Source organism: Halichoerus grypus, chromosome 9 (genome assembly GCF_964656455.1).
Source record: "Halichoerus grypus chromosome 9, mHalGry1.hap1.1, whole genome shotgun sequence".
In the NCBI taxonomy this organism is placed as follows: Eukaryota; Metazoa; Chordata; class Mammalia; order Carnivora; family Phocidae; genus Halichoerus; species Halichoerus grypus.
Window position 1 is genome coordinate 21761712 of NC_135720.1, and position 12222 is coordinate 21773933.

The 12222-nt window shown below is 37.8% G+C and overlaps 1 protein-coding gene across 9 annotated transcripts in view; it reads right to left on the reverse strand.

The window, feature by feature from the left end:
- Positions 1-12222, reverse strand: part of PHACTR2 (phosphatase and actin regulator 2) — a 246515-nt gene that overhangs the window by 78094 nt on the left and 156199 nt on the right. For all 9 annotated transcript variants that reach the window (XM_078054635.1, XM_078054634.1, XM_078054641.1 and 6 more), the window contains exon 2: positions 1995-2162. In XM_078054635.1, the coding sequence (XP_077910761.1) occupies positions 1995-2162 (168 nt within the window). The remainder of the gene's footprint in view (positions 1-1994; positions 2163-12222) is intronic.

Consider the following 12222-nt stretch of genomic DNA (forward strand, 5'->3'; position numbering starts at 1 on the left):
TTAATGTAGTTTGGTAGTCTTTAGGAACTAGGGATATAGTATCCACAAATAACTCTTTGGAGCTAAACTTATATAAAATCCTATGTGAATCTGAAAAGAAAACAATAGAAAGATGGCTAGGCTTTCCTCAACAAATATGGGATAACATAAAATAACACTTAATGCTGTTTAAAATGACTTTTCTTAAATATTCAGGGTTACAGCCTGAATATTAAAAATAGATGACAAGGAAAAGTGAAGGAGAATTTCTTTGTGGCTGTCTTTTCTACATTAGGGAGAGAGAAGTTAGCAGCCAAGATTCAAGTAAAGGGCAAGCTAGACAAACAAGGAGACTTTCATCCTCCCTTCTTAATATCTTCTTATTAAGATAAAGACCGGCACTGTCTGGAGCCCTACTCCCATCTTGGGTAGCCATGGTAACCTGAAGGGCCAGATTCTCTCAACACTTAGGGAAACATGGGAGGGGGACACTTAAGAAGACCGGTGTGGTTCCATTCACAACTGAAGAATAAGGGAGAACAAGATGTCCAGCCAGGGATTAGGAGTCAAGGACTGACAATAGAATCTGGAACTGAAAGCACCTTAGAATTCAACTCATTCAACTCTGATCTGACTTGCTCAAGGTCACATGGTGCCTGGGAGGCAAGGACACTACCAGAATTCAGATGTCCTCACTCAGCACAGCACTCTGTCCACTTCCCACTGCTTCTAATCCAAGAAGCCAATTAGAAACTACAGAAAATGTAATAACCAAGCTATTGTTATTTCCCTTAAGCCAAGTCTTTTTTTTCCCCCTCTCTTTTCATTATAGAAATTTTCCAATATCTCCACGTAGAGACGTGAGGATAATAAACACCCTGTACCCATCGCCAAGCTTAAGCAATTACCAACTTGTGGCCAATCTTCTTTCATCTACACTCACCCCCACCTCCAGGATTTTGAAACAAATCCCAGATATGGTATCATTATTTCTTTTTTAAACATTAAATGCTCAAAGAAGTTATATAGCTGCAAATGCATCAGAAGCAATTTGTTAGGAAGCTTTGGTGTCCCTATTCCATACCTTTGTGCTATGTGAGGTATTTTCTATTTTATTTCACAGCTCTAGAACTGAAGGCCAGCTCCTATGTCAGCACAGACCAGTAAGATATGCTCTGTGACCCTGCACATACACTGACAATGTTAACCTTGGTGCAATGAGGAATTGTGATGAAGTGGCTGTATTAGACAATAAGCATGGAGAACGTTGAACTTATATCAAGAGATAAATGCTTTTCTACCTTAAAGGTAATATCACTGATACCAGACACTTGTTTAAATTGGGCTTAATTCGGGCCTGAGGTTTAAAGCCAATTTCTTCCATGAGTCCATATGAAAGGTACTAAATAATGTAATTCTTAAAGTTTAACAAATCCACAAAATAATAATAATAAATTTTCACACCAATAGTGTTATGACTCCCTTAGGACAGAAACCATTTATTTGTCTTAAAGGCATGATGGAAATTTTAAATTTAACAATAAAATATAGCAACACTTTTCCTTCAAACAGCCATTTACATTTTGCCCACAAAACAAATACATTAAAAAAAAACATTCAAAAAACTTTTAAATTAAAAATAGCATTGTGCTACTGGAACTAAGTAGATAGACAGATAATATTGTGTGTGTGGGAATGGATATTTCAGCTACAATGTTGACAAATAACATTTTCCCTTCTAATTTGCTATTTCACCTTCCTTCACCTTCCCCTCCCTCCACACTAGTTTTCCATATGAATTTACAAGTATATAGTTAAAAACAAGAATATATTAGAAAGTCAGTGAGTGGAAAAGGAAGCAAATCAGAACTCTAAGTTGTTTTATCCTGAAATTAACTAATTTCATTTCAAATATGGACTTTTTTCTGGGGAAAAAAAAAAGCCCTACAAGACACAATTTTTTATCTTTTAAAAATTTAACAACTTATCTTCTAGCAAAGTTATGATATTCATACCTGCTGAGGTTTCTCTAAATTTGTCACTGGTCTTCTTTTTCCTCCATTTCCAAGGCTTAAAGATTTTACCGATGGTGGAGAGTTTCCCCTTTCTCTTGAAGGGAGGTGTTTGGGAGCCTGCTGTTGGGCCATCCGAATTTGCTACAGAAGCTTTGTCCAGTCCATCAACTGTATAAAGAAAAATAAAGTCAGAGAACAGCTGTAATAAAAAGTCTGAGACAACATCATCTGTTTCTTCCTGCACTTTAATAGCAAGTATGACCACTTTAATTGGAATCTCGTGTAAAGTTTATTTTGTCCCACTCCCTAGCTGGTAGAACTCCCCTAATATCAATCAGTAAATCAATCAATCAGAAATTACAGTCCCCTTAGATAATCATTTTGGGAAAATAGAAAAGAAGCAAGAGACTTACATAATAGGTAGGGCCAGACAAATAAGGGTCTGTGAAACACAGCTGAATCTGTCTGCAGCAACTACATCACTAGTTTGTGGAGGAATAGAGTATTCTAAGTATTCCTGAAATAGGATGCTCCTCCAGAGGCTAGTATGGCATTCTCAGTAATGAATACTACAGTTATGGTGTAGTTAAAACCACTGTTTCTCCTTTGCAAAATAAAATGTAGTGCCAAGAAGCTAAATTCTAATTTTTACAATCTAAAACTATCTTTTACTTCTATTTAAAAAGAAAGTTTTCAGCTTCCCAATAAACTGATAATTTTCGCTAACAATAAGAAATGTGTGGAAAATGTGGGTATTGTGTGTGATAGAACATATCTTTAGTGCCTTAATCAACTTATTAATCAGAGAAAGGCCCAAAACCTTAAGTTGCCTTGCATTATGTTCAAAACAGAAGGTAGACAATGATGGCTTATGTTATTCCTACTATTAAATGGTAATGGCAAAAAACTGGAAGCAGCCCAGAATGGATAAACCATGGTATTGCTCATGCAATGAAATAACACTCAGCAATAATAATAATAATGATAAACCCCCACTGATACATACAACAACATGAATGCCTCTCAAAAACATTGTGCTGAAAAAAAGCCAAGCACAACAGAATACATACGTGTGGTTCTATTTATATGAAGTTCTAAAGGAGTCAAAATGAATTTATGACAATAGCAAAAAAGAAAGAAAATCAGAACAGTAGTTGCTTCTTGGAATGAGATGGAAGTAAACATTAGTTGAGAAGGGGCTTGAAGGGAACTTACTGAGGTGACTGAAATTATCTCAATAAGGGATAGATCATACACAACTCATCAAATGGTATTTATGATATCATGCATTTTACTTTATATAAAATTTACCTTTAAAAAAACCATAAATAAATAGTGATTTTGCATGCAATTAATGATATGCATGCTGATGTGTTTAGGGGTGAAGTGTACTGATGTCCATCAAAAATAATTAATGGACAGACAGATGGAATGGGCAGATGGATAAATACAATAAAGTAAATAAAACTTATACTCAAAAAAAATATATAGCAAAAAGTTAAGTGTTAAATATTGGGGTGGATACGTGGTGATTAACTGTGTAATTCTTCCGTCTTCAAACTTTCATAAGAAAATACTGGGAAAAACAAAACAAAAGAAAAACTAAACGGCAAGGACTTTTGCTTGCAAGAAAACAGAGTAGACTTATTTTCCTATTCCTCCTGCTAAATAGAACTTAAAAACCCTGGATGTTATATATAAACGAAGCATAAGAAGACTCTGCAAAGTGAAAAGAAAGTAGACCACCCTGAGACTTCAGGACCCAAGAAACAACATGAAGGTGAGATTCCTGGGTTTTCTTTTTGTCTCATTTATACCAGACTTGTAGCTGAAGCGGTCACCAACCTGGAGACACCATGAGGCATAGGCCAAAAAAGCCTCAACAAAAGCCTGTTCTTCAGCCAAAAGAGCAAGAAAGGGACAGCCTAGCAAGATGAAAAACCTTTAGACAATAACTGCTCTACTCCAGCCAAATACCACAAGAGAAACTACCACCATGAATGCCAGCAAAGGCTGAGTGGGGTAGACTAGATGTCTACCCTCATGAAATTGTAACAAGAAGCCCCAATTTCCCTGTCAGAGAATTCAGGGAAGAGCAAGGAGGGAGTTGGGACCTTCATGCCCACCAGCTGGTAATGAACCATCCTCTACAGTGTCAGTAGTAACCACATGGGAGCCTGGCTGTCCACCCCTACCCAGCAGTAATGAGGGGTCTCTCCTCCTCCATCCCCATAAATATTGGGGTGGTATCAAACCAATGCCCAGTGGGAACAAGACCAGCCCTATCCACTGTGGTATCAGTGGAGACCATGCAGGGATCTGGAAATACCATTATACCCAAGAGTAATGAGGAGCATTCCCTGCCCCCATTTCCACCATAAGGTATCAACAGAGGATGAGTGGGGAACCTGTAATTTTACCTCTACCTGGCAGTAATGAGGCAGTACCCTTCCTTCCAATGCTGGAGATGTGGCAGACATAGCCAGTTCAAAAAAAAAAAAAAAAAAGGATTCAATAAGATTTTGAGTCCTATAGCATAATATAAAAATGTCTACATCTCAATCAAAAATCACTTGACATACCAGAAGTAGAAAAATCTTAAACTGAAGGAAAAAATACAATCAATATACACTAATACCTAAATCCTTATGAGCTCCTTCCAAATAAGAAGGATAAATTCCATTCTTCCTTCTAGTGATGCCTATTCTAGTTTCAGATAGAAATGCAAATCCTGCAGTGACTGTTTCTTCCATAGACGGTTTCTGACCCTATTTTACCCTGCCTATATGGACAGGGTATAGGCAGAGAGAAATATAGGACAGACTGATTTTGAAGCTAAGCCAGAGTGAAAATGTAAAATCCTGATTTACTTTACTTCCACTCTTGTCTAACTACCTTCCTCAAACAAGGGGCAAACCTAGGGAGGAACTGAGTGTCTGGTGTTTCTTCTTTTTTGAGATTTTATGCTCAAGGGCTTAATTTTGTACAATTTAAATGTTGTGAAAGATATAAGGGCTGACTATTACACACATAGGAATGAGGGTTTCTATCTCAAATTCATCTCTGTGGCTATAGACATACATCTACTTCTCCTTTTCTCTCAAGCCACATATCCAGTTCCTTGACACTCCATAAAAATTCTGCTTTTGATCCAAACCACTTAAGAATAATCTACTTTTTCTCCTGAAAACAAAAATAAACAAAACAAAAAATAAGTAATTCTCTAGGTGACAGATGGGGAGACTGAGTGAGTGAAGAATTAAAGCCTTAATGTTAAATTCGTAGCTGCATAAGAAATTAACTGCCATTATCTTTATTATGCATCTACAGTTCTAGTCTTTATCTCTGCTCTGGAAAGGGCCTGGGCCAGTGCCAATGACCAGAGCAGTGCACACACATACGTATCTTTTTTCTGACTGAATAAATTCATCTGTAATTTTGTAATTGTTGGGTTAGTAAAGCAAACTACACTTCCAATTAGGAACCATATGTTGGCAGAGTTGGCCACACTGCCATTGTACTTCTATTAAACCATGAATGTGTAGGGGATTTTCATCTGCTTTTGAGTAGTATGAACAGAATATAAACTCTCTTCTCTCCTCCAAACACCTAGGAGACTGCCAGTTCCATTGGTACATCTATAATTTTTCTTTTGAACCATTTACCATTAAAATCAGTTTGAAATTTAATAAAAAAATTTTTCACAAGTCTCCTGAATCTTACATTTACATGCAGATGAGAACAAACTGCTAGGTAAATCCCAGATGAAAGTCTAAATTTCCTGTTTTAAAGGTTAATTTTGATTGACTTTCATGTTTTGAAAAGTAACCTGTCCTTCATCAGAAGTTTCTTTTTCACACTTAAGATCAACATTTTAAAATATTTAAAATATTTATGTATTTTATAGTTTTTATGTTTTCCAGTATAAGTCTGCCACTTCCCCCTTTAAAGGCCACAGAACTTTAGAGCAGTGTTTAGGGAAGATTTGACTTTATTTCCTATACTGACTTGAGGCCTCTCTCAACTGAAAAATGCCTTCATATATGTACTATCATATACAGGGGCATACATTTCTGGACACAGAACCAAGTAGGCAACAAGATCAGAATAATCTCAAACTCTGAGCCATCGCAGATGAGACTGGATAATGGTTTCCAAGGAAGCCAAGTGGCTATCCTTGTCCTGAGTTCACTAATGGAGATCCTTACTCTCTTGCTAATCAGAGTTTACTTTGGGTTGTATCAAATCTCTTCCTTTTGGGGGGTAAGATGAATCATCACCGGACAGGAAGAGAAAAGGAACAGAAAAATCAAGGTGTGTGGCATTACATGAGAGTATGAGTTAATTCTGAAACTGCTATCCATGTACACTGGGATAGAATAAATAAGTAAACGGACAGTTGATGTTGGGAGCCAGGTTTCTCACTGCTGGAAAGGGAGCTTATTGATAAGCAAGGGGTGGGGGGGTAGCTAGAATGATCCATACGGCACTGTATTAGGGTTGGAAATGTCATAATGAACTCATGTTTGGCCAGACAGATAGACAGAAAGAGAGAGAAAGAGAGGGGGAGAGAGAGAGAGAGAGATACGCGTGTACATACAGCTCAGTATACACACATGTATTTCCTAGTTCTGTTCATTCAGAAGGCCTAGAAGCAGCAATACCCCAAGTGAGCACACTGGCACTCAGTTCTTGGTTTCTAACAGTGCTCTTCAAAGAAAAGGAACCAGATCTCTACTGAAATGGCTGCTTCCACGGCTAGGGCAAGGAAAATACTAGATGAGCCGGGAGCATGTTACAGTGCCAGAAAGTAAGCAAGTGCTTAAAACACATACTGATGGGAGTATGTCAAAGTCACACAGGAGCCAACTGAAAGAGTCCCAATGGCCAAAGCTGGAACAACTTGAGCAACAAAATAAATAAAGTGGTATTAGATGATAATCCAAAGTATAAAATTAATATATACAATATTGACAGATAAATATTGAATACTGATACAGACAATATTACACTGATATAAATACTGAATGGTTAATAATGTAATACTAATATAGATAAATATTGAATAATTAAATAAATGTGGGAAAACAAATTTGTACAGAAGAACTACAAATAATTTATATAAGCACTCCACCTCAAGGGAGTGGAGCTGAACACTCCCCACTCCTTAAATGTGGGCTACGCATTGGGACTTCCTTCCAAGGACTGCAACATAAAACAGAGGGGGAGGAGTGACCTTACAGAGGAGAAAATTGACAAACACTACCTCAGCTAAGTGATCTTCATTAATTCCATCAGTAGTAAGTCATGTTGATAATATATACCCTTGAATGATGGATGAGAATCATACTTCAAAACTCATAACCCCGCTGTAACCATGAGAAAAACATCAGACTAAACCAAAATGAGGGACATTTACAAATTACCTGACCGATACACCTCAAACTGTCAAGGTCATTAAAAACAAGGAAAGTCTAAGAAATGATCAGAGACCAGAGGACGCTAAGGAGACATGATAAATAAATGCAATGCGGTATCCTGGATACCACCTGAAACAACAACAAAAAAGAGCATTTGGGGAAAATGAGGGAAATCCTAATAAACTACGGAATTTAGTTAACAGTAATGCACCAATGCCCTGTTCTTTGGTTGTAACAAATGTATTATACTCACACATGAGATGAACAACAGGAGAAAGTAAGTAGGGGGTATATGAGAACTCTCTGTACTATCTTTGCAACTTTTCTACAAATCTAAAACTATCTTAAAATAAAAAGTTCATTTGTATAAATGTGGCATTAGCTAGCATGGAGGTGCATGAGGATGAGGATTTAAGAGGTTCTTAGGGGTGAGGATATCAGCTGTAGGGAGACCTCAGGGAGTACTGCTTTTACCAACAGTAAACATTTCTGCTCAAAGAGGTTTTGGGAAGTTAATATGCTTTAGAATTGCCCATCTTTCTCTCTAAAATCTCTTCTTAACAATATTTTCAATTCCTAGTACTTTATCACCAAGAGATATTTATAGGTCATCAAATTGCTATTTCAGCACTTTTTAGCACATGATAGACCCAAATAAGGTAATTGACATTCAACATCTTTCAAAAGCGTAGATAATGGGCCTTGAAAAATGGTGTCAGGAAGTATTCACTCAGTTACTGTGAGGCCATACAGACAGAGTTGATCCGAACATACCAATACTCTCTCTCCCTCTTTCTCCCTCTCTCTCTCTCTCTCTCACCATGCCAGGAATAGTATCATGTACTGCTGATACAGAATGACAAACCTGGGAATAAAAAAGGTTTCTTGTTCTTTATTTTTAAATCATTGAAGCTGAACTGTTTTCAATAATAGAATTTTATTTGGGAATCAAAGTAAATTTAATGGACTGAAGCTTATTTCATGACAATTGAGGACGCATTTCCTATCTCATCCATTTTTTCCCCTGCACTCATGGGGATGGAAGAGTGAATGGCACAATTCAGGTACAGAAATCCCATAGCTCATGCCAGTGTGAAAGGTCTGATGAACAGTACCCAGCAATGAACTAGCCACTGACCTACCTTGTGTTTCATTCTCTCCTGAAAGTGGAAATTAGTGAGCACTTTATCAACAGCAGAATTGATAATCACTGATATTTATTGAGTGTGTATGCGTGCCAGGCTCTGAGCTAAGTACCTTACCTGCCTTGGCTCATGCTAATTCTCATGACAACTCTGACATAGATACTATCATCAGTCCCATCTTGGAGATGAGAAAAGACTCACAGAGACTAAATACCTAGCTCAGTATTTGCCAATGTGTGTGTGTGGAGGTGTGTTCATATACAGAAAGATTAAATAAAGATTTATTGACTAAATTATATGACTGACAATGAATAAATAAGCATCTTCCTCAAGTGACACACTGCATAAGTGGCAGAGCTTAGGTTCCAAGTCCGAGATGGTTCTCTTTACTACTGCACAGCAAGGCCTGCTTTAACTCAGTGCTATGAACCCACCATATAAGGTCCTGGGAGATCACAGACAGTAGGACAGGATTCTCACCCTTACGGAGCTAGCAGGATGGCTGGGGAAGCAGATGCAATCAGTGCTCCCCACGTGAGGAGGCACTGGACCAAAGGTGGGAACAGAGCCCAAAGGTGGAAGCCCATGGAGGGGAGCAGTCAACGCTGACTGAGGTGACTGGGGAATGTTTCACAGGGAGTGAGAGACTTGACTGGGAACCGAAAAGATGAGTAAACTTTTCTGTGGAAATCAAGGAGGGAATGGCCTGAAAGCGATCCGATCAAGGATGGCTGACCTTTTAAAGTAAAGCCAAGAAAAACGTTCTCATTGCCATGCCATGCTGCTGTGCTCAAAATAGACACATGGTACATATTTACGGAAAAAAAAATGAAAGCAAATTTATAAGATCATGTCTTTGAACATGTGAAATGGTTAAATGTGAAAAATTTAAAAAGGAACTAAAGAATTAGTGAACTTTCTATATTATCAATTGTATACACCATGACTTAAAAATCTGAGAATAATACAATTTTAGAGTTAGAAAAGATCTTGGTTGGTGCAGGGAAAAAAATTGCTTTTCATCAGCTGACTGCTTAAAGAAAAATCAACATTAAGGTAATAAGGCTAAAAATATATATTTTTAAAGATTTTATTGATTTGTCAGAGAGTGAGTGAGAGCACAAGCAGAGGGAGTGGCAGGTAGAGGGAGAGGGAGAAGCAGGCTCCCTGCTGAGCAAGGAGCTGGATGGGGGACTCGATCCCAGGACCCTGGGATCATGATCTGAGCCGAAGGCAGACGCTTAACCGACTAAGCCACCCAGGCGTCCCAGCTAAAAATATTTTTTTAATTGTGTAGCCATCATCTTTTAAAATCCAGTAAGAGTAAAAAGAATAGAATGTAAACAAGAAATTAAATTTGAAGAAAAAGAATAGAATATGAAAAACCTTGATATCATAGAGTCAAATGAAGTTATATTAGTCCCCCCGGAGGAAGACTGCTCTCATAACTCAACTCCATATTTGCCAATTTCCAGTCCTCTGTCACTTGAAAGAAGCTATAAAATTATCTAAAGGGACCTGGGGTAAGATCAGTCATTCAAATTAATACTATGGAGCTCTTTCAAAATGATTTTTAGGTATACTTACAGACAGTAAATGATTTTGTACATGCAATCACCATCCAGATCAAAGTCTAGAATCATTTCCAGACCCAGAAAGCTTCCTTGTGCTTCTTCCCAGTCAATACCCACTCTCTCCCATCCATTCCCCCAAATAACCACTGTTTTAACCCCTATTACCACTGATTTGTGTCACCTAGTCTTGAACTTCAACTTAGTGGAATTATACAGCATACTCCTTTATGTCTGTCCTTTTTCACTGAACTTTATGTCTATGAGAATCATCTAAACACATGAGCATTCCAAAGCAAAGTTACCTAGCTACAAAATGGAAATCTGCTGTCTTAACAAGACCTCAGATGATAGAGCTTTATGATATGATAGAGACAATGATAAGCTTTATGCAAGCTCTTCTACTTATAAAGGATATCATTACTAATTTCTTTATCTGGAAAATGCAAATAATATCTCCCTTCCCTTGCCAGATTTCTGGGAAAGCTAATCTATCTTTCTATTATCTTTTGAGACTGCCCTGAAACTGTGCTAAATTGGAAGCTCACCTATGCAAGATGAAAGATGAAGAAGCAGTTTATTTTCCATAAATAACGACAGCTTTATGTTTATTCCCACTCTGCATATGAAATCATGCAGCAGTTCTGAGCCATGCAATTCGCAGAAACACTGAGTACCATGTTATCTGTTATGGGAACAACTGTGTTTACATTCTACATTATCCTATATATATTAAAAATCTATATATATATTAAAAACCTCTCCTCAGTGGAGAAACTGAGACCCAAGAAGACTATGTGGCTTCCCAAGTCATTAACTGAGGGCAGAGACATCATCTAGGTCCTGTGATTCCTGTTCAAGGCTTTTTTTCCCACTCCATGAGTCCGTCCTCATTGGAATATGACAGCTAAACTGGTAAACCAGTAGCACCTCTTGGTAGCTCTAGAAGGGCACTACAACTATTTGTAGAGCAAAAAGCAAAGAAGATGTTGCACAATCAGGACAGGCAATAAATCTCAGTTACTGTTTTGGGTTTTAACCATCCAATTAGAATGGTTGCCTGTAAGCCAAGAAGAGAGCTGAGTCCCACACCCAACTCTGCTTCTTAATAGCCCTGTGACCTTCGGCAAGGACCCCAATATTTCATTGCTGAAATGAGGAGACTAAGTTACATGATCTCTAGGCTCGCTTCCAATTTTAAAAATTCTATGATTCTCATACTGATTTGTGCTGAATACATAGATCTTACAGGCCACATGAAGACCTGTTCTAAGTGCGTTATGAATGTTGCCTCCTTAACTGTCAACACAACCCTGTGAAGTAGGTGCTTGTCAGCACTCCCACTTTATAAATGAGGAAGGTGAAGTCCAGAGAGAGCCAAGTAATTGGCCCAAGGTCATAGAGCTGGTAAGTGGGATTTAGTCAATAGTCTGCCTCCAGGGTATCCTTTGTACAAAATGGGTCAGAGGGATATGGGTGGGAATAGAGCTCTATTTTAAGAGGAGGCAAGACATAAACCTTAATGAATAATAACTCAGTTCTACCTCCAGCCTCTTCTGTGGACTAACCCAAGGAATTACAGCAGGTACTGTTATGCTCTCTAAAACAATGCCCAGTGTCTTCACAGTTTAGCTCATGCTAGTTGCAAGCAGAGTGTGTCCTTTGCTTAAATTAACTACGGTCCTTTGATTGCACATAATCCTTATTTACCATAGTATTAATTTTAGGAATTTGATATCACCAGTTTTTTAACTTGTTTTTCTAATGGAGGCAGCCATTATTTTTAAACCCCCAAAGGGAAAAGCTACTAAAGACTTCCATCTGTCTGCAAGCACTGACAAAGAATTTCAGAGTTTAAACTTGTGGCCGACAGGCCTGCAGAATGAGTATGTTTGTGCAGCTGTATGACATCCTGATGCTCTGACATGCACAACAGCCCCTAGACTTGCTATGGGATATTTAACAGATTAAATAATATCACTTGTATTTGGGGTTTAAAGAAACTCTGATTGAGTAGAAAATGGGATCACTTTGCAAATGGAAAATGAATTTTATTGTTAAATAAAAGCATTTCAAGTTTTGAATACCACTG